Source organism: Pleurodeles waltl, chromosome 8 (genome assembly GCF_031143425.1).
Source record: "Pleurodeles waltl isolate 20211129_DDA chromosome 8, aPleWal1.hap1.20221129, whole genome shotgun sequence".
Taxonomy (NCBI): domain Eukaryota; kingdom Metazoa; phylum Chordata; class Amphibia; order Caudata; family Salamandridae; genus Pleurodeles; species Pleurodeles waltl.
This window is the reverse complement of record NC_090447.1, coordinates 197,419,029-197,440,336: the sequence shown is the minus strand read 5'-3', so window position 1 is coordinate 197,440,336 and position 21,308 is coordinate 197,419,029. Positions and strand designations below refer to the sequence as shown.

The following is a 21,308-nucleotide window of genomic DNA, read 5'->3' as shown; positions in this document are numbered from 1 at the left end:
GAGATTGCAGGGTTCTTTAAAGCTGCTCCTTTGGATAAAGTTGCAGTCTTTTTGGAGCAGGTCCGCTGTCCTCGGGAGTTTCTAGTCGTCGAAGAAGCAGGGCAGTCCTCAGAGGATTCAGAGGTCGCTGGTCCCTTTGGAAGGCGTCGCTGGAGCAGAGTTCTTTGGAAGGCAGGAGACAGGCCGGTGAGTTTCTGGAGCCAAGGCAGTTGTTGTCTTCTGGTCTTCCTCTGCAGGGGTTTTCAGCTAGGCAGTCCTTGTTGTTGTTGCAGGAATCTAATTTTCTAGGGTTCAGGGTAGCCCTTAAATACTAAATTTAAGGGCGTGTTTAGGTCTGGGGGGTTAGTAGCCAATGGCTACTAGCCCTGAGGGTGGGTACACCCTCTTTGTGCCTCCTCCCAAGGGGAGGGGGTCACAATCCTAACCCTATTGGGGGAATCCTCCATCTGCAAGATGGAGGATTTCTAAAAGTTAGGGTCACCTCAGCTCAGGACACCTTCGGGGCTGTCCTGACTGGCCAGTGACTCCTCCTTGTTGCTTTCTTTGTTCCCTCCAGCCTTGCCGCCAAAAGTGGGGGCCGTGGCCGGAGGGGGCGGGCAACTCCACTAAGCTGGAGTGCCCTGCTGGGCTGTGACAAAGGGGTGAGCCTTTGAGGCTCACCGCCAGGTGTTACAGCTCCTGCCTGGGGGAGGTGTTAGCATCTCCACCCAGTGCAGGCTTTGTTACTGGCCTCACAGTGACAAAGGCACTCTCCCCATGGGGCCAGCAACATGTCTCTAGTGTGGCAGGCTGCTGGAACTAGTCAGCCTACACAGACAGTCGGTTAAGTTTCAGGGGGCACCTCTAAGGTGCCCTCTGGGGTGTATTTTGCAATAAAATGTACACTGGCATCAGTGTGCATTTATTGTGCTGAGAAGTTTGATACCAAACTTCCCAGTTTTCAGTGTAGCCATTATGGTGCTGTGGAGTTCGTGTTTGACAAACTCCCAGGCCATATACTCCTATGGCTACCCTGCACTTACAATGTCTAAGGTTTTGTTTAGACACTGTAGGGGTACCATGCTCATGCACTGGTACCCTCACCTATGGTATAGTGCACCCTGCCTTAGGGCTGTAAGGCCTGCTAGAGGGGTGACTGACCTATACTTGCATAGGCAGTGAGAGGCTGGCATGGCACCCTGAGTGGAGTGCCATGTCGACTTACTCGTTTTGTTCTCACTAGCACACACAAGCTGGCAAGCAGGGTGTCTGTGCTGAGTGAGAGGTCTCCAGGGTGGCATAAGACATGCTGCAGCCCTTAGAGACCTTCCTTGGCATCAGGGCCCTTGGTACTAGGAGTACCAGTTACAAGGGACTTATCTGGATGCCAGGGTCTGCCAATTGTGGACACAAAAGTACAGGTTAGGGAAAGAACACTGGTGCTGGGGCCTGGTTAGCAGGCCTCAGCACACTTTCAATTGTAAACATAGCATCAGCAAAGGCAAAAAGTCAGGGGGCAACCATGCCAAGGAGGCATTGCCTTACACATTTCGTACACTCATTACTGCATTGCTTGACTTTGGTTGTGTTATTCAGCAGCACATGCATCCGGACCATCTCTACTAATTACTCCTCAATGGCTTTCCATTTGGCTACATGTCAGGTTATACACGGACTTCATAAATTGTTAATAGTTTTGAAACCTCGAGTCACTTCTCTGGCGTACGCTATTCTATAGTGCCAGAACATTAATTTAACCAATTCCTTTTCACATGGAATGTGAAAAAGTAATCCATTACGAAGGGAGAACTCACCAAAATTTTGCAAACTCTAATGTTGTCAACATTGAAATGACCAGAATCTGAAAGGATAGAAACTGAAAGAGAAAATAAGAATGCATCAGCAACTTTGTATTGCAAATAAAAAAAGTACAGGTCAACAATGAATGGAAATTTTAAAGCAGAATTTAAGTAGAACAAAAAAATAGTTAAAGTCACTACATTTATAGAAAGGTACCAACCCAACTTCGTCAAAAATTGCCTTAGTGATTCAATGTTATTAACTAAGACAGACGTACATACTGGGGAAAAAAACATTAACTGCAATAGATTTCCCTCTGTCTGTATTATTTTTTTCAGATTTACAAAGACGTAATAGTGGACATTACATTTCAGGTGTAACATTTAACTTGCACTTCTGTAGCGCTTTTAAACTTGCCAGAGCCTCATTCGGACAGACTTCCTTAATGCTCAGATTTTTTTCTGGAGCATGCCATGGGCTTGAGCCATTAACAAATAAAAACTTATTACAGACAGCAAAGAAAGGTTGCTAATTAACACAGAAAAATAAGAGCACAATCATGCAACTATCTGCAGGTTAATAACACGGATATAATTTGTGTTTTCTACATGTATCAATTGTGCTAATTTTAGTGCACACAGTTGGTCATCAAATTAAAGCAGCAGAAACCAGGAAGTCGAATTTATTTTGTCTAAAATGAATATAATGTTTATATTTGGTTGCCTTTGATTTGAGATTAGCTCTTCACTTTATGGTAAAATGACATACCGCATGCTTCAGCAATAAGCTTGGACAGAAAGACTTCATTGCCGTATTGTTTGCTCATGACAGACGTTTTCAGCAGAGATGACACTTCTTCAAGATCACGAAGATTCTTCGCAGAGCAGCAGGTCAGGTCAGGAAGGATCTCTAGGGCTTTTTTGCAAGCCTTTTCATACCCTTCTATGACCTGTGGTGTGAGCAAAAGTTACCCTTTAGAAATCGGAGTACACACAAATCGATAGCTTTCATTAAAATAAAAAACATCTAGGTACTAGCTTCAGAAAATAAAATTGTGGAACATAATCTATGACTAGGCTGCTTAGTCACTCAAATCAGACTGGAGTCCTTTTCATGTGCTCCCTCTGCTGTGGGACAGTCTAAGGAAAGTTTTGGAAATCTGCACTAACCATAGTGAGAAACAAATGTTTGTCCCACCTCTGCAAACATTCCACACATTTCACAATTCTCAGAAAAGTGCGAATTTCACTTGTAAGTACTACCCTGGGCATAAGGTTCTGCTCTTTTGTATATGCAAGGACAACGAAGTGAAGAAAGAGGAAGCCCAAAACAAATTTGCTGTTGGCCACCAGGTATTTTCAATTCACTGAAAAGTGAAAAACCAGGCACAAGAGGCATGGACTCAATATCTGTAACAGGAGTCTTCAAGCTCAGTGGACTGTGCTAAACCTCTTTCTTATTCAAGAGCCGAACAGCTTACAACTTCCAGTGCCTGCAAACAACAACATGCTTAAGGGAAAACAGTACAAAGATTGAAAATAGCCTTTACATGGGTGTTCCGGCATTAAAAATAAAAACACGAATGCACACAATATTCAGGTTGTCTAGCCACGAACTAGGGTGCTTTAGGGATTTTGGTGAACATCCAATCACTCATGTTCAATACACCGTTTGGCCTACCCTTGACAAGGATAGGGGGGACTGCTGATTTTGCCTCTTACTACATTGAAGGAAGCTCCAGTTTGTGAATTTCCAAGATGAAGTGTGCACAATGTTTATTTTGACATACATTGTAAACACGCTGAGCACTGCTAAGAGGAGGACCTACACTAATTGAATTCAACTTCTGAAATTGTGCAGCTTCCCCGTGGTTTAATAAATTAACATGCAGAGAGAATAAACACTGGGTACACAGCTATAGCCAAGCAGAAAATAAATCGTTCAGGTAAAGAGTTAGCCAGCTGGGAAATACAAACAAAATGTAAGTCAGTGTAAAACAAATACACACCTCTGAAACAGACAATCCCATTCTCAATAGATCTTCTGCCATTTCAAGAAGGGCACCAGCAAAAACCAGGACAAAGTTTGTTCCATCACCAACTTCTTGTTCTTGCATGTGAGAAGCCATGACTATCATTTTCGCTGCAGGATGCTGGACCTTGAAGGGACACAAGTTAAAGCCGACTAAATATTTTAAACTACATCTGTCCATCTCAAATCCCCGATATATTATGTTACCTAATTTCAATGGGTTCCCAAAATAAAACACAAATTACAAGGTATTGAGCCACGTGCAGCACATGCCTTGAAACGTAATTTTCATATCTCCCATAATACAGCCAAACCGGTCCACGTACTGCTAATAAAAGGAGAAAACCTTTTACTTTTTCCAACCCACTCCATAAAAAGATCAGTGTACAAGCGTGTATGTTCTGTTTGTTCTTCTTATGAGTCATGCTCAAGAGGCAATTTTTATTCTACATATGATCAATTTGCGTCATAATATTAAGATGTTTGCAAATCGGAGGGATTTAACAGCAAAAAAAATATTCAACCTTAGAACTGTAGTTTTTAGTAACGAAAAAATGCTAAAGTTAAAGTGAATATTTTTAGCTTGATCTAAAAAATATTTGAGATGGGCCAGCACTAAATAAAACATGGTGGATATTTTCTGAAACATTTTGTGCATCCCGGTTTCACTAATTTTGGTTCATTTTCTGCAGGACTATTAAGTTTATTTGTCCTTAGTAATAGCAGTCAAACAGGGCAGCTTGCATAGCGACGCTGCGCCGTGTTACACTGCATTGAGGGCATCTTTAGCTCCAGAGGAAGCAAAGGAGTCAAGTGAAAGCTTAAGTGATCAAGCATTGGCAAATCCAACAAATCTCGCCTATGGGAGAATTATTGGCTTTGTCACTTATGTTGTACACTGCGTAGCATGGGTGAAATGAAAATAAATGTGCCATGGTGCATTCACTGCTGCGCCGTAGCGCTTTTTATTTTACTTTCAACCATGCTGCTGTATAACATGCCCCTCCAAAAAAATGACAAAGGCAAACATCTCTAGTATTTGGCTTTGTCAATATTTTTCAAGCCATGTTGTACAGTAGCGCTGTTGCCATGCAGCATGGGTGAATGCAAAAAAAACAAAAAAAAGTGACGGATTTCACCCACGGAGATAACTCCAATTGGAATTGTGCCACCCACAATTCAGATCATATCCAGAGTCCAAACCAGGTAATTCCAGGGACACTGTTCCACTTTACATAAGGCCGCAGTTGAAGGCGGGCAGCGCAGCATGGCTCCCACAAATCCCTTGCTGCAATAAACAAACGCTCCTCCCGAAAAGACTGGAATCTGCCCTGAAATTTGGACACACTTTCGGCCTGTTGTGAGCAAATGGAAAATGTCACCAGCTCTCCAACTAGAATCGGGAAAAACGGCAAGGAAACGGACCTGGTACTATAACGACCATGCAGTTATTCCCCATTCCGGGGAGAAAATCTATAATCGCTATAATATTCTGAGCTAAATGAAAGCAAAGGCTAGTAGTTCTTTACTGTTTATAATTCTTGAACATAACGAAAGTATCTGGAGTTATCTTCTGCATGCTACTGGGGATCACCTACACTGTTGTGCATTATTGATTGTATCGGTTGTATCATACATTATATATATATATTCTACTGTCTAAGAATACAAGTGCCCCTAACAAAAGGCAGACAGATGCATACTCTATTTTGTAAAACCATGTTTAGCAAATAAGATATGAGAGAAAATTGTTACTTAAGTCTTATTATAACCTTCCTTTAATAGCTCACGTGGGAAACACTGTCAATAAAAGTTAACTCACATATGGCATTAACATCCACCACTGAAAACATGTTTGCATGCTTACCTCAAGCTCTCTTAAAATAGTTGCAGCATCGTTTGTTACGAACAGTTTCTCTAGATGGTTAATCACCATTTTATTCATTCCTACAAAAATATAAACAGGAATGAAAACTGGTCATACCTATAAAGTAAGTGCTGTACATCAAAGACAATGAACGAGGGAATGTACTTTCAAGCTGGGACGCAAGTAAAACATACTCACGAGATTTGAAATACCATTTGCTACTGCACGGCCAGCGCTGTTCAGATCAAATATATAATGTCAGTGGTTCAGTACAAATCATTCATTCGAGTAACATTCTTAACTAAACTATGGCTTTCCGCAGTAGCACACAAAACTTTAGGTCGCACTGTCTAATAAGTAGGACATTTACAACAAAAAGTTGTGTCTCAAAGGTCTGTAATAAATTGTTGCTTCCATAGCCGACCCCAAAGGAACCCATTTTATTGACGTTCAAAGGGTGAAAGGCAGATCAACTGCTGTTCGGATTCAAATCTCTGCCCTGCCAGTTTTCGTAGACCTCCGGACAAAGAGTCCTCATCTAACGAGCCCTCTGGCTGAATTATATAGACGTCATAAGGCGAAAATGAGCGAGTTTGAAAGCAATTGCCAACGCGATGTGTCATCTGTTTTACAACTAATATTGTGAAGAAATTACTGAATAAGACACGGGGCATCACCGATTTTAAAAACGGTAGCACAAACAGTATTAAAATAAGGACGTTAAGCTTACTTCAGTCATTCAAATATGCTGTATAGTCCTTTAGCCAGATTAAATATGTCCAACGTCATTTAGCCAAATTAAAAATAACTTAAAGCCAATGGTTTTTTTGTGTGAAATCTGTGCTTTCGTCGATCAAATACCCAAAATCGTCGTTGCTTAGTTCTTCAATTACTTTTTTTCTGGAATAAAGGTTGAGCTTTTGGGACTCTTCAGGGGCAGGTCAACATGGGAAGTTCTGGTCACCGTTCCACGTCGGCTGGACCTCCAGTTGTATCAAGGAAGCCAACGACAATGCAAGTTATGTCGATTCTCTACCGTCTTTGGGATTTATTTGTAAATCACTGTCACTAACATTTCGCTAGGTTTGGCGATAACCCTCAATCAAAATGGAATTTAATGCATTGGACAAGAAAAATAGATAAATAAATAAAGTGTCAAGGGCGGTGAGAATATACAGATGTCCTGTACAAATCTACGTTTTGCGCGGATTAAGGAAGGTCCAAACACAAGCATGACAAAAACACATCGGTCTCCGTTCCCCGTAAACGATAAGGGAATGGGGACACTGGCAATAATTTAGTGTCTGCAATAAAAGGTAAATACAAAGTGGGCAGAGACAACAAAAACAGGCGCACTCCTAGAGTAGAAGGCAATCAAAAAAGATAAAAATACTTCCTATTTTAATACAGTATGAACACAAATGTCCCCGGGTTAAATTAGGGATATGTAATAATTCAAATAATTAGATGTTATACAGCCTTATGTCAAAGTTCCATAAATCTTTCATTTCTAAAAATACAATGAAGTTAGAATAAAAAAAAAAAGAAATCCTAGCCATTAAATGTCATGTGTGAATGTCGACAGTCTTGCTTCAGAACACTACCACGACGACTTAATACAAAGGCAAATAAAAGAATTACAGTACAATACACGCGTTCTGTTCTCTTAATATGCGTGTTTCAAAACTAAGGGTTGCGCGACATGCAATCAGGCCGGGTACGCTCCCTTTCAGTAGGGATGAACCCAAATTATTAAAATGCTGGAGTTTTTAGAAATCGTGTTTATTGGCATTTCATAACAAAAATAGCCAAGAACATAGCATGTTCAACCAAGTTCATCATTGAAAAAGTATACATTCTGCATTTGTTGCAGTATTTCTTAATCAACTTTATCACATTTACAATAATCATTCACCCCTATAGTCCACCCATCTCTACAGATCTGACAGTCAGGGAGACAGATTGGGGTCCATTATTATCGCAGCTTCTGTCCGCAAACAGCTAGATATACTGTGAGTAGTGCAATAGAAAACACCAAAGGTACAGAAATAACAGTACAACATCTCAACTGCCCTTCTTAGGTCTTGCCCAGGACAGGGAATGCATTGTTGCTTTCAAATTATTTTGTTAGCTTACAATGTGCTTAGACTACACCCATTGCTTACCATTTGTTAGCTTCACTTTCAATCATTTGCTTGCTTCTGATTTGTTAACGTGTCCAGACTTCAGGGCGACCCTCCCTTAGAGCAAGGTTAAAGTTTGTGTCCTTTAAACTGCTTGTATTGTGGGAGAGATTTTTCTTTTTTGTGGATACACTCTGTACAAGTACATGCGTTTGCTAGATATTTACCTCATGTGCGCCCCACGCTCAGCGTGGATCTCTCTCGCCCGTTTGCTTTTGCCCCTCACATGCAGTCATGTTACCTACTCTTGCACATGTGCTTCTGCCTTGGTGTTCCCTGTCCCTTCCATGACCACGTATGGTTCCTTTCTGACAGCCCCTGTTGTCTCTTCCACTCTCAATTCCTTTGTGTTTCTTTAAATTTTCTCTTGAAAGCCTAATTCTTCCTTTTGCTTGCCCCAACAGCCATCGGCATGCCTGCTTTCTTTGTTTTCTTTTGTATCTTCCAAGGGCTAGTTCTGTGCTGCACGCTCCCATTCGTCCCCTCTACGCACTTATTCTCCCCGTCACTTGCAGCCACTCATCCTCGCTTCCTTCATTTTTTTGTCTCCCTTCTGCTCTATGCCCTCACACCCTACTACCCTTCGTTGTCTGTCTGCTTCCCCCAGAAACTTCCTAACATCATGCACTGTCCAGCTGCATGCCCCCAGAGCCTCCTCCCAGTGATCTATGTGCTTGCTCTCAAGCCCCTTCCACCAAAGTTTTTGGTCACCTTGCTCTTACCCCTTGCCACACATCCTTCCTTGCTTTGTGTTGCACTGATGTATACAACCTGGCTAAAAAACATTTACAAAGTAAACAGCTCTAGTACGCGAGACCTACTACCTTTGCCAATGCTAGTTAATGACGGAATAACATACCATTTGGCCCGTAGGCGGTTCGAGTTGTCTGGGCAAGTTCTTTACAAGCTGTAATATTACGAAAGACTGCTTCCTCCAATCCTGAATAATGCTATGGAGACAAGAGAAAGAAAATCTACTGTTAAATAAAAATCCGGGCAATGTTAAGAAAGTTTTAGCAAAATTTAAAGTTTCTCTGAAACCATCAGAAAGTAAGAAGTGGAAAAAAAGCTAGCAACCGATTTAGAACAAAAGTGCTCAAATGCATTTATTGGCCAGGGTTCTTGTGTAAACATTAATCAGAAAAAAGGCAGCAAATACACACACATCTGAGTTTGAATTGCCACAGTAGCCCTTGCTCAGAACATACTGCAATCACTGGGTTAATTACTCAGCTGTGCACCTACGTTGCGCGCGCACACACACACACAAGATTTCAAAATTACTTCAAAGCAACTTTGCTTCTAGTCATATTATTCAGCTGCTAAGACCATACATTAAGTGAAAGTGATCTCCATATCTTTGCAACTCAACAAATAATAATCTCTTTACATATCCTTCATCAGTCACTTGGAAATTTCACAAATGTTATCAATTTAAAAGGCTAGAACATCGGAGGTCATTTTTGATCATCAAAATGAACAAGTTACTTACCTTCGGTAAAAAATTATCTGGTAGACACATATTCTAGTTACAGAGTCCTTACCTTAGAATTTTTCAGAAGGCGTCATTCTGTATCCTGAGATTTTATTTATTTATTCATTTTTTAGTAGCACCCCGGCCCGCCGTCAGGCGGTGTCTATCGACTCCGCATCCATCGTTGGCATCATGGGCGATGGATATGAAGTCATATATAGGTGCCACTCCAGTGCGTTAACGTCGGTTTCTTTTCACGACTTTCCACACCAGAAGCGCAGAGCCATGAAGGACACAGCCTCTGGAGTGCCAGAACTAGGGCCCTGAAAAAGAAGTCTCTGTCCCTAGAAATCAGTTCACAAAGCAGGGAGAATGAGTAGGTCAGTAAGGGAACTGCAACTAGAATGTGTCTACCACATAATTTGTTATAGTAGGTAAGTAACTTGTTCATCTGACAGAGACTACTAGTTGCAGATTCTTACCTCAGAATAGATACCCAAGCAATACCATCCCCTGAGGTGGGTTTGCGAACCAAGATCATACTAGGAAGTCCTGCAGAACCAAACAGGCAAAGTACCCATCCCTTCGGACCTGACTGTCCAGGGAGTAGTGTTTGGCGAACATGTGCAACGATGCCCATGTTGCTGCCCGGCAGATGTCCAGGACTGGAACTCCACATGCTAACGCAGTGGTTGCTGCTGTGGTTCTGGTGGAGTGAGCATGCAAACACTCTGGGGATTTCTACTTAGCCAATGCGTAGCACACTTTTATGCAAAGAACCTCCCAAATACAGATGGTTCCCTTCTGCACTGCCCTACTTTTCTTCGCAGCCACGAAAAATGTCACTGAGTGAGTGCCGCCTTGGAAACTCCAACCACCAAACTGCTGACATTGCACGTTCCCTACAGAGGCGAACAGATCTCGCTACTGCTGAAAGAGTCCTTGTGCCACCTCTGGATGGAGATGCCATTCATGATCAACCAGGCACTGCTGGCTGAGTTTGTCCGCTCTGGCGTTCAGAGAGCCTGCTAGATGCATAACCACCAGGGATATGCCCTGCTGTTCCAGCCATTCCCAGAGGCAGAAAGCCTCTTGACAAAGGGTCCACAAACCCATCTCTCCCTGCTTGTTGTAGTACCACACTGTAGTGGTGCTGTCCATGAACACCTGCACCACTTTCCCTTTGAGGAAGGGAAGTAATGCTTTCAATGCCCGTCTGATCGCCCATAGCTCCAAAAGACTGATGTGGAGCCTGGACTCCGCCAGAGACCAGACGCCTCTGATCTCCACTTCTCCCATGTGGCCGGACCATCGCAGGATTGATGCATCCACCACTACTGTCAGCTCTGGTTGGGGAATCAAGAGTGATCTGCCTGTGACTCAATCGTGGTTCGCTAGCCACCACTGCAGGTCTTGCACAGTTCCCTCCGAGATCTGGATCATGTCGAAGAGATTCCCCTGAAGCTGCGCTCACTGGAACTTCAGGTCCCAATGCAGAGCCTGCATATGCCATCTGGCATGTATGACCAGCAGGATGTAAGAGGCCATTCATTCTCACTGAAATCTAGGATAGGGGTGGAAACATCAGGGTCATAGCCTGAACATACTGGACTCGCCACTCGGGAGGATTGGCCCAAAACTGCACTGTGTCCACAACAACTTTGATGAAAAGGAGCGTCTGAGAAGGAGTCAGGTGTGACTTAAGCATGTTTAAAGTGAACTCCAGTGAATGCAGGAGGTCCACCGTAGTCTGGAGGTGGGAGACGACAGCCTGGGGCACACCCACCATCCACAGCCAGTCATCGAGGTAGGGAGAAGACAAATGCCTGACTCACACAGATGAGCTGCGACCACCCCCATCACCTGGCGAGGCCAAAAGGGGAGCACGGTGAACTGAAAGGGCTTGTGGCCCACCGTGAACCGCAAGTAACGTCTGTGGGCCGGCAGGCCAGTTATGTGAAAATATGCGTCCTGGAAGTCCAACGCTACCATCCAGTCTCCTGGATCCAGGGCAGACAAAACCTGAGCCAGGGTGAGCATTTTGAACTTCTCCTTCCTGTGGAAGAGATTGAGGAACCAAAGGTCTAGGATAGGGCAGAGGCCCTTGTCCTTTTTAGGTACCAAAAAGTAGTGGGAACAGCAACCACAACCTACTTATGGCACAGAGACCCTCTCTATGGCTCCCTTAGCCAAAAAAGCCGTAACCTCCTCGCGGAGAAGTGCCAAAAGATCCTCTGTCATGCAATTGTAGAATGGTGGCATGGATGGAAGGGCAGTCTCAAAGGGGATGGAGTAGCCCCTTTGGACAAATGACAAAAGCAACCTGTCTGACGTAATGGTGTGCCATCATGGCAGGTGATGGCAAATTTTGCCTCCTACTGGCATCTGGTGGGGAAGCGCCAGACTAGGAAGGCTTGGAGGCTGCAACTGAAAAGGGGGGTGGGCGGGGAGAGAAGAGGAGGTGGTGGACTGGCTAGATCACCGACTCCCTGATTCACGTGGGCGCTGGATCCCACATCCCCAGGCACGCAGAGGCTGGGCAGCATGCGCAGCCCAGTAGCTAGCAGATAACGGACTTGGCTGGGCGCCTCTTAGATTCTCTATCTGGGGTACAGAAGGGAACGCGCCATAGGATGTTGAGGTTTGGATAAGGAGGCTCTCAGTGGTAGGGTGCTGGGTCAGGAACGCAGGGTCGTTAGGCCAGGCTTATTGTGGCGGGCTATGGTCCTGTTTACAGGAGCCCCCTTGCTGGGTGTGGACCAATTCCCCAGCAGGACATCAGTGAGGGCTTCATTAAAGGGCAAAAGGGGTTCTGATGAGGAAGCCCCAGACTGAAGCACCTCAGTCTGGAGATTAGTCCTGACATCCACTGAAGGCAGCTCTAGGCCGAAGTCCTCAGCTGCTCTCCGCACCTCAACTGAACAAGACACTTCCTCCTCCGTAGCCACAGTAGGAGGAGAAAGCAGGCCAGTATCAGGGAGGTGTCCAGACCACTGGCTACACCCAGTTCCAGAGCCCAGTCCATAGGGTCTTCAAGCTGGTATTCTAAAGCGTCCAGCACCCAGCCAAACTCTCATTGAACTCACACCCACAAGAATAAAGTTCAGGATCTGACCTAGGGAGCAAAGTCCCTGCCAAAGTTGGAATCTGCATTGAGTGACGTCAGACCGGCTCTGCATCGAAGTCAGCAATAAGTATGGGATCGACGCCGACCGTGGACCGGGCCAGGCCGGCGTCAGGTGCGCTGACTTTGGAACCATCGCCGGGGAAGGTCGCAATGGCACGACCAATGCTAGTTCAGATCCGGAAGCTGAGCCCTCCACAGCCAGGTCTGAAGCTGATGGCATGGAAGCAGAGGGAGCCCCAACTGATGCTCCCACAGGGGTGGACTTCCCAAATATGACGCATATGGCCTCCAAAGAATTCTTGCAATTGGGCAGGGGAGTCATGGAAACTCAGGGAGGCATGGAGCTGACCCAGTAGTAGACTCCGAGGACGGATGCCTTGAGCATCAATGCTGCTGCTCATCCTGCGTTTGCATCAGCTGACTGCCTGGGTTAAGTCTAAGAATGCTTGTGCTTCTCCCACTTCTTCTTATGCTTCCTCGAAAGTTGAAAAGACCAGTCAAAAAGAGACTGTGTGGAATTTATTAAAATATCTAATTGTCCAGGGGACCGGTTGCTTCTCAAATCTACTTGTCCTGTAAAAAGATCTACTTGTCCCTCTGGTGCCATGTAGTGTGGCGACAAATTATGGCAGCAGTCTCATTATGTAAGAGCTCTGATAATAGCCTCTCTGATTATGCCAGGGCTACTACCATAGTAGGGCTTGAATACTTGCAGCTTCAATCCCTACTGTAGCAATTTCCTTATTTTGCCACCTTTCTGCAGATCTGCATACTGGGGCTGGAGGAAGCAGTAAGCAATAGTTCCAGGGCTGGAATGCCTTTGAGTCTGCAAATCTACTAACCTGCATGTTTTAAAGATTTTCACCAGCTTCTCTCCAATATTTTCCCATAATAAGAACGGTTGGAAATTTACTCCAGACAATGGTAGAATTAGAACTTCTTCGAGGGTTGGGAAGAAAGTGGCTGGAGGGAAAATGAACTTGCAAATGCTCAATAGATTTTCACATGAGCAAATCTACAGATGCGTATTTACCCATGCTAAAATACAGTTCACAAATATTTTATTGGGGTACGATTTCCTGGTATACTTCTCTTGAAAGCCACTAATTCAAAGACATATACCATGGGTGCACTTTTGTGACTTTCTTTAAGAATTTGGGCCCACATGTAGGTAGGTTCAGATTTGCGACTCGCAATTTGCGAGTCGCAAATCCGAATGTAGGATGGTGTTCCTGACACCATCTGCGATTTGCAAGGGGGTCGCAAATGCCCACCTCATGAATAATCAATCGCCCTTGCAAATGGTGGCCCTCACAGGGATGGTGGACTGCTGGAGACAGCAGACCACCATGTCTGTGACTGCTTTTCAATAAAGCATTTTTTTTTTTTGTAATGCAGCCCGTTTTCCTTAAAGGAAAACAGGATGCATAACAAAAACGAAAAATGAAATGTTTTCGTTTCATTTTTTCAGAGCAGGCAGTGGTCCATAGGACCCCTTCCCTTTTGCGAATGGGTTAGCACCCATTTGAAATGGGTGCAAACTGCGATTTGTGACCGCGGGTGCAAACAATCCTACATTGCACTGCGAGTCGCAAATGAGTCGGAAGGGAACACCCCTTCCTAATTGCGAGTCGCAAACCCGTTTTGCGATTCAGTAACCAGGTTACTGAATCGCAAAACTGGGTTTGTGCATCGCGATGTGTTTTTTGCACGTCGCAAACAGTGAAAATCGCTGTTTGCGACATGCAAAAAGCTACCTACATGTGGGTCTTGGTCCCTAATTAGGTCTGGTGTTAACAAAGACATTTTGTTTTCATTAAACTTCTATTTCTCTCTCTATCGGCTGGCTTTACTGTGAGTGATCGCATTCTGCTCTTCCACAAGGAGCATATTGGCACATAAAGTAGTTTTGTTCAGTGTCAGGAACTACAGTGGCAATCAATGACGTAACGAAACTGGAGGGTGCCCCTTTGCAAAGAACATGGAGGAGCCCCCTCTTCAGACTCACTCAGGGCAGGTGCTGTGCTGAAGGGGTCCCCTGGAGGGCGGCACATTACCTCAACTGCAGTGAGTTCCACTCTCTGTAAACTGGCAGCCAAAGGGTTTGTGCTGCAGACGGTTGGGCCTACTCGTCCCAAGGACAAAGTAAACATGAAAACTTGTTGCCCTTGACCCCAAACAAGATGTCCGCGATAGGAATTCCACATCCTAAGCTTTCTTGGTGCCGACGGGTAATGCTCGTAGAAAAATCTCAGGATCCAGACTGACGCCTGGGAAAAAATTCTCAAGTAAGGAATCTGCAACTATAAGTCTATCAGATGAAGCTCATCTCTTTTCTGAACCATCACACAATGTAAAGAGATCTCTACTCTGTTAAAACCCCTGAAAAGGTTGCAGATCTATAGCTGCACCTATAGCTTGACACCGCATCCCTACAAGCTATTGCCAACCATGGTAAATAGCAGACTATCTTTATTCCCAGCCCAGGCTGAGACAGACCTTTCAGATGTTGATTAACTACAGTGAAGTGCAGATAATAATCAAAGTTCCCTTCTGATTGTGGCTGACCCCCGAGACTGACACTGGACCACAACATTAAGACTGAACTTGTACAGCTTCTGAAAAAGTACAGTTTTTTTTTTTTCTCTTTGTACTTAACTGTTAAAATCAGGTTTGCTTCAAACATATTGTCAAGATGCAACTGAACTCTACCCTCTCCCGTATTACTAAGTCTTGTCTTACACAGAGTTAGCTTTTGTTGGTCAGACCTTTTTTCAAATATACATAGAGAAGGTATTGAGTCACCGCCTTGGGAATAAGTGGATGGTTTTTTTGACTAACTCAAATTGCTGCTCATTATTCCATGGCTTTTCTCCTGCGCACCAGCCAATGACATACTTTTAGAATTCTTGAATGGGCTTGGGCCTTGATGTACTAATTTTCCACTCTGGAATAGTGGGCTGTACCAACTTTTCGCAAAAGTACAGGAATTTGGATAATCAACTTAGAAACTAATAGGTCTGTTCACAAAAATCCAAAACGTATTGGGTCGCAATTTTAACCTACCTCATCAATATTAATGAGGGACCTGAAGGAAGTGCTGGATGATATTTCCCTGTTAGTAAATTGGGAAGCTCCTGATAATTCAGATGTCGCCCTACTAGGTTACGTTGCTAAAATACCCAAAACAGTTCAGTGTCTGGTGGCTGTGCACCTGTTATTAGCGAGTTAGCTCCCAACTGGATAAGGGGCTCACCCACCTCAAAGAATCCATGGCTTACGAGCACTACTTATTGTAATAACGCATGCTATCACATAAATGCTTTTGATTAAATCCAGACCTAAAGATATTTGCGCACCTCAGAGTTTAATTGGCAGGGAGACAACCTGACAACTGACTCCAGTGCCTCAGTCCCCCTCCCCCAATGAGGATTAACTGCTGTTACCTTACTCTTGTTGCTGTTCTTAAATGTTCCTTATTGCGACACATTATTCTGTCATGAATGTTATATATTTTAATAGGCCTGTACGATTACCTGATTTAGACTTTGCCATATAAGATCCTACTGTGCCAGACAAGCTGTGGTAGGAGTTTCACACTGTCTACTTGATGGATGACAGAGCCAATGTTCTGTACTGAGCATTGTCTTTTGAAAAGGCAAAAAAAAGTTGGAAATTGCAGCTCATTACAACGGGTTGGGATCAGAGGGAGGCCTGGGATTGTATGCAGTTTTTCTTAAAAGAAACAGGACTGCATTTATAAAATGTTTTTTCTTGTTTGAGAGTCGCCAGTGGTCCCATGGGGACTCCTCCCCATTTAGGAATGGGGTACCAAATCATTTAAGGGGCTGGTAACAATTCAATTTTTGCATCTGGATTTCAATCGTAAAACACTGGTACCTTAATGAATCAATACTAGGAAGGGACACTTAACGTACCCTTTTCAAATAGTGATGGATATCTTCTATATACATTTGGCAGAGTAGTAATAACCCATTACCAAATTGCAAAATGGGTTTAGTATTTAACAAAAAGCCATTTTGCAAGTCACAAATCTGGTCATTACCCAAACTGCAGGCTTTGCTACTGTGAAATGGCTTTGTACACAACTCCTTATTTTCTTTTGTATTCAGTTTCTTATGCGACCCGTTTCCTCTAGCGATTCCCACTGATCTATCAATCACCCAGCTGCAGACCAAAGAACCTATTTACATATGTAAATGCCAAATTTTGATGTTGCACTTGTTACATTGAGGTGTACTGCTGCATACTTCTCTCAATTCAAAATGCTACCACCAAATGTCTGATGGACTTTTTGCTTACGGTAAGGAAATACCTCAAAATGTACTGTGGAAACATCAACATTTTTTATTTAAACTGCAATCATTCAGATGATATCGGCAGCCGCAGTACTTTGGTCTGCGATTGAACGGCACAAAGGGAAACCCACCAACTGAATGCCCTGAAAAGTTCAAACCATAGAAAAACACAGACTTTCCTCCCATTTCGGTGAGAGGAAGTTCTGGAATCTATGTGAAAGAACAAGAGTACTATTACTCATCATTCACACATTTCTCTAGATAGAAACTGTACCCCACTTGTGTGGCTAGGCCTGTAACCCGGGACAGAAAAGGTTCAAAAGCACACTATGGAAACATCAATAATTTCGCCTTGAACTTACACTGATTGATTGTTGGGATGTGGGTGGACACAATATTTGGGCCCAAGGTCGCCCGGAACCTGGAGAGAGGTGTGGTGGAATTTGGGTCTATCAAATTAAGGTATTTCTGACAACTTGACATCTGGAAGAGCCCAGGTGTGGCGTATGTGGATCCCGCTACTTATCCAGGATGCTTCATAACAAACATCCAATTTGCTGTCACTTTCCATGGACGATGGCTGAAGTATACATAATGGTGGATCGGCAGCAACCACAAAACCCAACCGACTGTGGGCTTTTCTGAAAGGTAGAGACTTAAGATGTTTGGCTTGCAAGGATCCCAATATCTAGCCAGGATGCTCTGCAAACGTCAACTATGCATTAAAAAAAAAAAAAAAAAAAAAAAAAAAAAAAAAAAAAACACTTTCCTCACTTTTCATGGGGGGTGGCTATAGCATTTAGCCAGCACCCAGGTAAACAGACCAACCCTTCTTATTACTGAAAACTGTCAGCACATGGAAATCCAGGTCTGTGTTAGTTCCACGTTCTTGGCCACAATGTACTGCAAACAACGAACTATGGGTGGAAAAAACCATGTTTACTAGACCAGAAATTCTAGAACTGCAAAATTCTACTATCACATATTCTCAAACAGAACTCCTCTTAGGAAGCTAACGATATGTCTTAACACCCAGCGCATGCGCTTTCTAATGTTAGATCTAAAAAGAACAAACTTAACTAGGATGCCAAACAGCGTAAGCAAGATAGCCTAGGTGTGGACTGGTATCTCGTAGTAATACTTATTTTTACTCACCATGTTGGCACATAATTGGCTAGATATTGAAAAAAGTAGCAGAAAACGTGCAAATGATTAAAGTTCATGAAGAAGTGCCTCATTCGCACAAATTCTGCTGCAATTTTTCACCTATCAAAAAGGTGGGAAATGAACTGAAGAATGGATGGGATAAGGCCAGCCCAAGAGAAATCAAGTAAGATAGTAAGATGCCGGCCCAATATTGTAAGGCATTAGAGAGAAAACAGAAGATTATATCCGCATCGATGGTGGGCTGAAGAAAAAAATATTAACTTTAATCAACCAATAAAAAAAATAAAAAAATACCTTCGGAACAAATGAGTAAAAGGTTTATAGCTTGAGACAACAAACAGGAACCCAGGGGAAATAAAGAAATGGAAAAGAAATGGGAAAAAAAATAGTGTCACAACGAACGCAAGTGTCACGTGGTTTAAGGATTCACCAACAGCCTTATACGGGTGAACTGAAATGCCACCTTTCCCTGCCTACACACATACTAGTGACAGAATTTCAGAACAAACTTACTAAACAAGGCCACAAAAGCACAGATGCAACATTTCTCTCTACTACATCAATTGCTAACTTCGTTTCAACACACGTAAGTGACAACAAAAGCAACTAAACCCATCTATAGTCCGCGGCAAATGATCATGGACGATAAAATGTAGCTTTTAATCCATCAACCGAAAGAAAAGAAAGTTGATAAAAAGCTTTAATTTCCAAATCCCGCATCTACGGATGTCTCAAGCGGCCATGGATTAGACTACCTAAAGTGTATTATGTTTCCTAATTAAAATTGTTGACAGAAGGGCGTACATTTAAAAAAAAAAAAAAAAAAAAAAAAAATAGTTGTGTGTGGTGACAAGTACATAAACTGGAGACACCTTTTACAGACATGCAAGAAAAATGTTAACTCCCTTCAGGTTTACGTTGTAAACGATTAGCATTTTGGGGTAAATCTACAAGGAAACATGAGCAACAATTTCACAGGTGCATTAGGCCAGCGAACGAACACCAACGGTATTTGAAGAAGCAGACACGGGTGGGGAACCTGGTCAATAATATAAAGACGACCACCAAACAAACAAGGTCATAAGTAAATTAAGAGTCGTATAAAGTTCATCTACACCAGATGTCAACAGGATGCTTTACAGGCAACTCAAAGATCGCATACTGTAAACCGGGGAAGAAACAGTTGGATGTAAGGTTTTTTTGTGTGTTTTTTTTTTTTTTAACAAGCTTTCTTGCAGTAGGAAAAGTGGGCTTTGCTCAGATGTCATGACGCACTGGGAAATTCATAGTAGAGTACTGTTCAGGAAATTCGAAAATCTTATTTAGCGACCAAGGAAGAAAGATAACAAATAGTCCAGAGTTGCAGTGGCCAAGGCACCATTTATTGGCAATGTTGTGTCGCGAGAAAGTAAAGGAAGAAGACCTGCAAGGTGTATGCATTATTTAGTATCCTTGTTTTGCTTAAAAACCTAAAAAAAGGTGCCAACATAAACGTCGACACACTGACACAAACATGTAAATATCGAGTCATGCCACAAAACCTCAACTATTTTAGCGATACTAACCCTTCAGCCGCTACAATACAATTGACAATCACAAGCGAAAGGCCCATCAGTGGCAACTTTTGTAGTCAAAGCAAAATACGTAGTATCACCTTCAAACAGCTCCTAATGACAAGTGACACAAATTTAAAGACCACGCCCTACTCCGATACAGCTCAAATCTGACAGTAGACATTAACAATTGTAGGGAGAATTAACGCGTGGTGTTATGCCCGTTTACAATACGGAAAAACCCAAAGTAAAGAAAGCCTCACTGTACAATGAATATTTTTCGAAGTCATGGGGGTAAGGGGTCAGGGGATTATAAGCAGTAATGTGTCGACAGAGGACGCCGCCTCTGATCAAGCCTCCAGGTAGTGTTTCACGGCAACCACCACATCAACAATTCACGATTGAAACAGCCACGGTTGCATCAACAATACACGATTGAAACAGCCACGGTTGGAGATGAGCACAGGCAAAGGAAGGGCGATGGAGACTGGGGAAAGCGCTCTCGCTCCATATAGGGCCTACTCAAGGAGCATCAGATGATGGAGAATGACAAAGCACCGGCGTCACCCCAGCAATTCGTGGAGAGACCGCCTGCATTCCCAGCCGTGGCCTGGGTGGGGTGAGCAGAGGTCTCCGCTTAGGCTGCACCGACTTCTTTGTGAGCTCAAACCCCTCTCCGTTACCCAGTACCAGCTGAACGTTTCCCGACACCGGAGCAGCCCAAGAAACATCTAGAAAGGGGTGACCAAGGTCCAAACAAGATCCTCCCCCTGCGCACTTACTTTGGCTCCGTCCTTGAGCATCTGGGCGAAGCCCGGGGCTTTGGGCACGTGGAGGGCCATGGCGAGCGTGGACCGGGGAGAAGAATGACAGAAGGAACCGGCCGCTGTGCAGCGCTGCAGATGGGAAGGAGAGCACGCCACACGCGCTCCGACGTCACTTCCAGCAGAAGTAGATCCACAGACAGAAGCAAATGCTTCTCCGAAAGCATCGAGCGGCGGGAGCTAAGGTGGGAATTTATTGAAAGGCAAAAGAGAAGATGGCAGAACTAGGCTAACGAGTATTTTCAAAGGCAATAAGCACTGGCAAAGCCAAAAGGTCTTGCCTCTATAATACCAGTGCCAAACCGCGGAATCTGCCAATGTTTATATTGTTTTAAAAAAAAGTGAAATTAAAAAAAATCAAGATATTGAAGGAAAAGCAACATAACACAAGTAACTTGCGAGGAAGTGGAAGTAGTGTTGCCACTTTTGCCTGCAAAAAAATGCTAATATTTGTTCATGTTTTAAGATTCTGAAAAGGCCAAGAAATGACCCTTTAAAAGAAACTTAATGTAAGCCTGTTTTCATTTTTAACATTGCCTTCCCATCTCTGGTTACTTTGATTATCAGCCAGGCATTATTAACCCCTTCGCTGCCAGGCCTTTTCCCCTTCCTGTGCCAGGCCTTTTTTTGCCTATTTGGGGCAGTTCGCGCTTAGGCCCTCATAACTTTTTGTCCACATAAGCTAACCAAGCCAAATTTGCGTCCTTTTTTTCCAACATCCTAGGGATTCTAGAGGTACCCAGACTTTGTGGGTTCCCCTGAAGGAGGCCAAGAAATTGGCCAAAATACAGTGAAAATTTCGTTTTTTTCAAAAAAATTGGAAAAAGTGGCTGCAGAAGAAGGCTTGTGGTTTTTCCCCTGAAAATGGCATCAACAAAGGGTTTGCGGTGCTAAACTCAGCAGCTTCCCAGCTTTCAGGAACAGGCAGACTTGAATCAGAAAACCCAATTTTTCAACACAATTTTGGCATTTTACTGGGGCATA

The 21,308-nt window shown here is 43.6% G+C and overlaps 1 protein-coding gene across 2 annotated transcripts in view; it reads right to left on the bottom strand.

Moving 5' to 3' along the window:
- CCT8 (chaperonin containing TCP1 subunit 8) overlaps positions 1-20,441 on the bottom strand; it is a 70,330-nt gene extending 49,889 nt beyond the window's left edge. For both annotated transcript variants that reach the window (XM_069204070.1, XM_069204071.1), the window contains exons 1-6: positions 20,283-20,441; positions 8,720-8,810; positions 5,678-5,757; positions 3,788-3,937; positions 2,548-2,728; positions 1,794-1,855 (exon numbers count right to left, since the gene is read on the bottom strand). In XM_069204070.1, coding sequence (XP_069060171.1) covers positions 1,794-1,855; positions 2,548-2,728; positions 3,788-3,937; positions 5,678-5,757; positions 8,720-8,810; positions 20,283-20,342 — 624 coding nt within the window. In that variant the 5' untranslated portion in view covers positions 20,343-20,441. The remainder of the gene's footprint in view (positions 1-1,793; positions 1,856-2,547; positions 2,729-3,787; positions 3,938-5,677; positions 5,758-8,719; positions 8,811-20,282) is intronic.
- Positions 20,442-21,308: the final 867 nt, after the last annotated feature.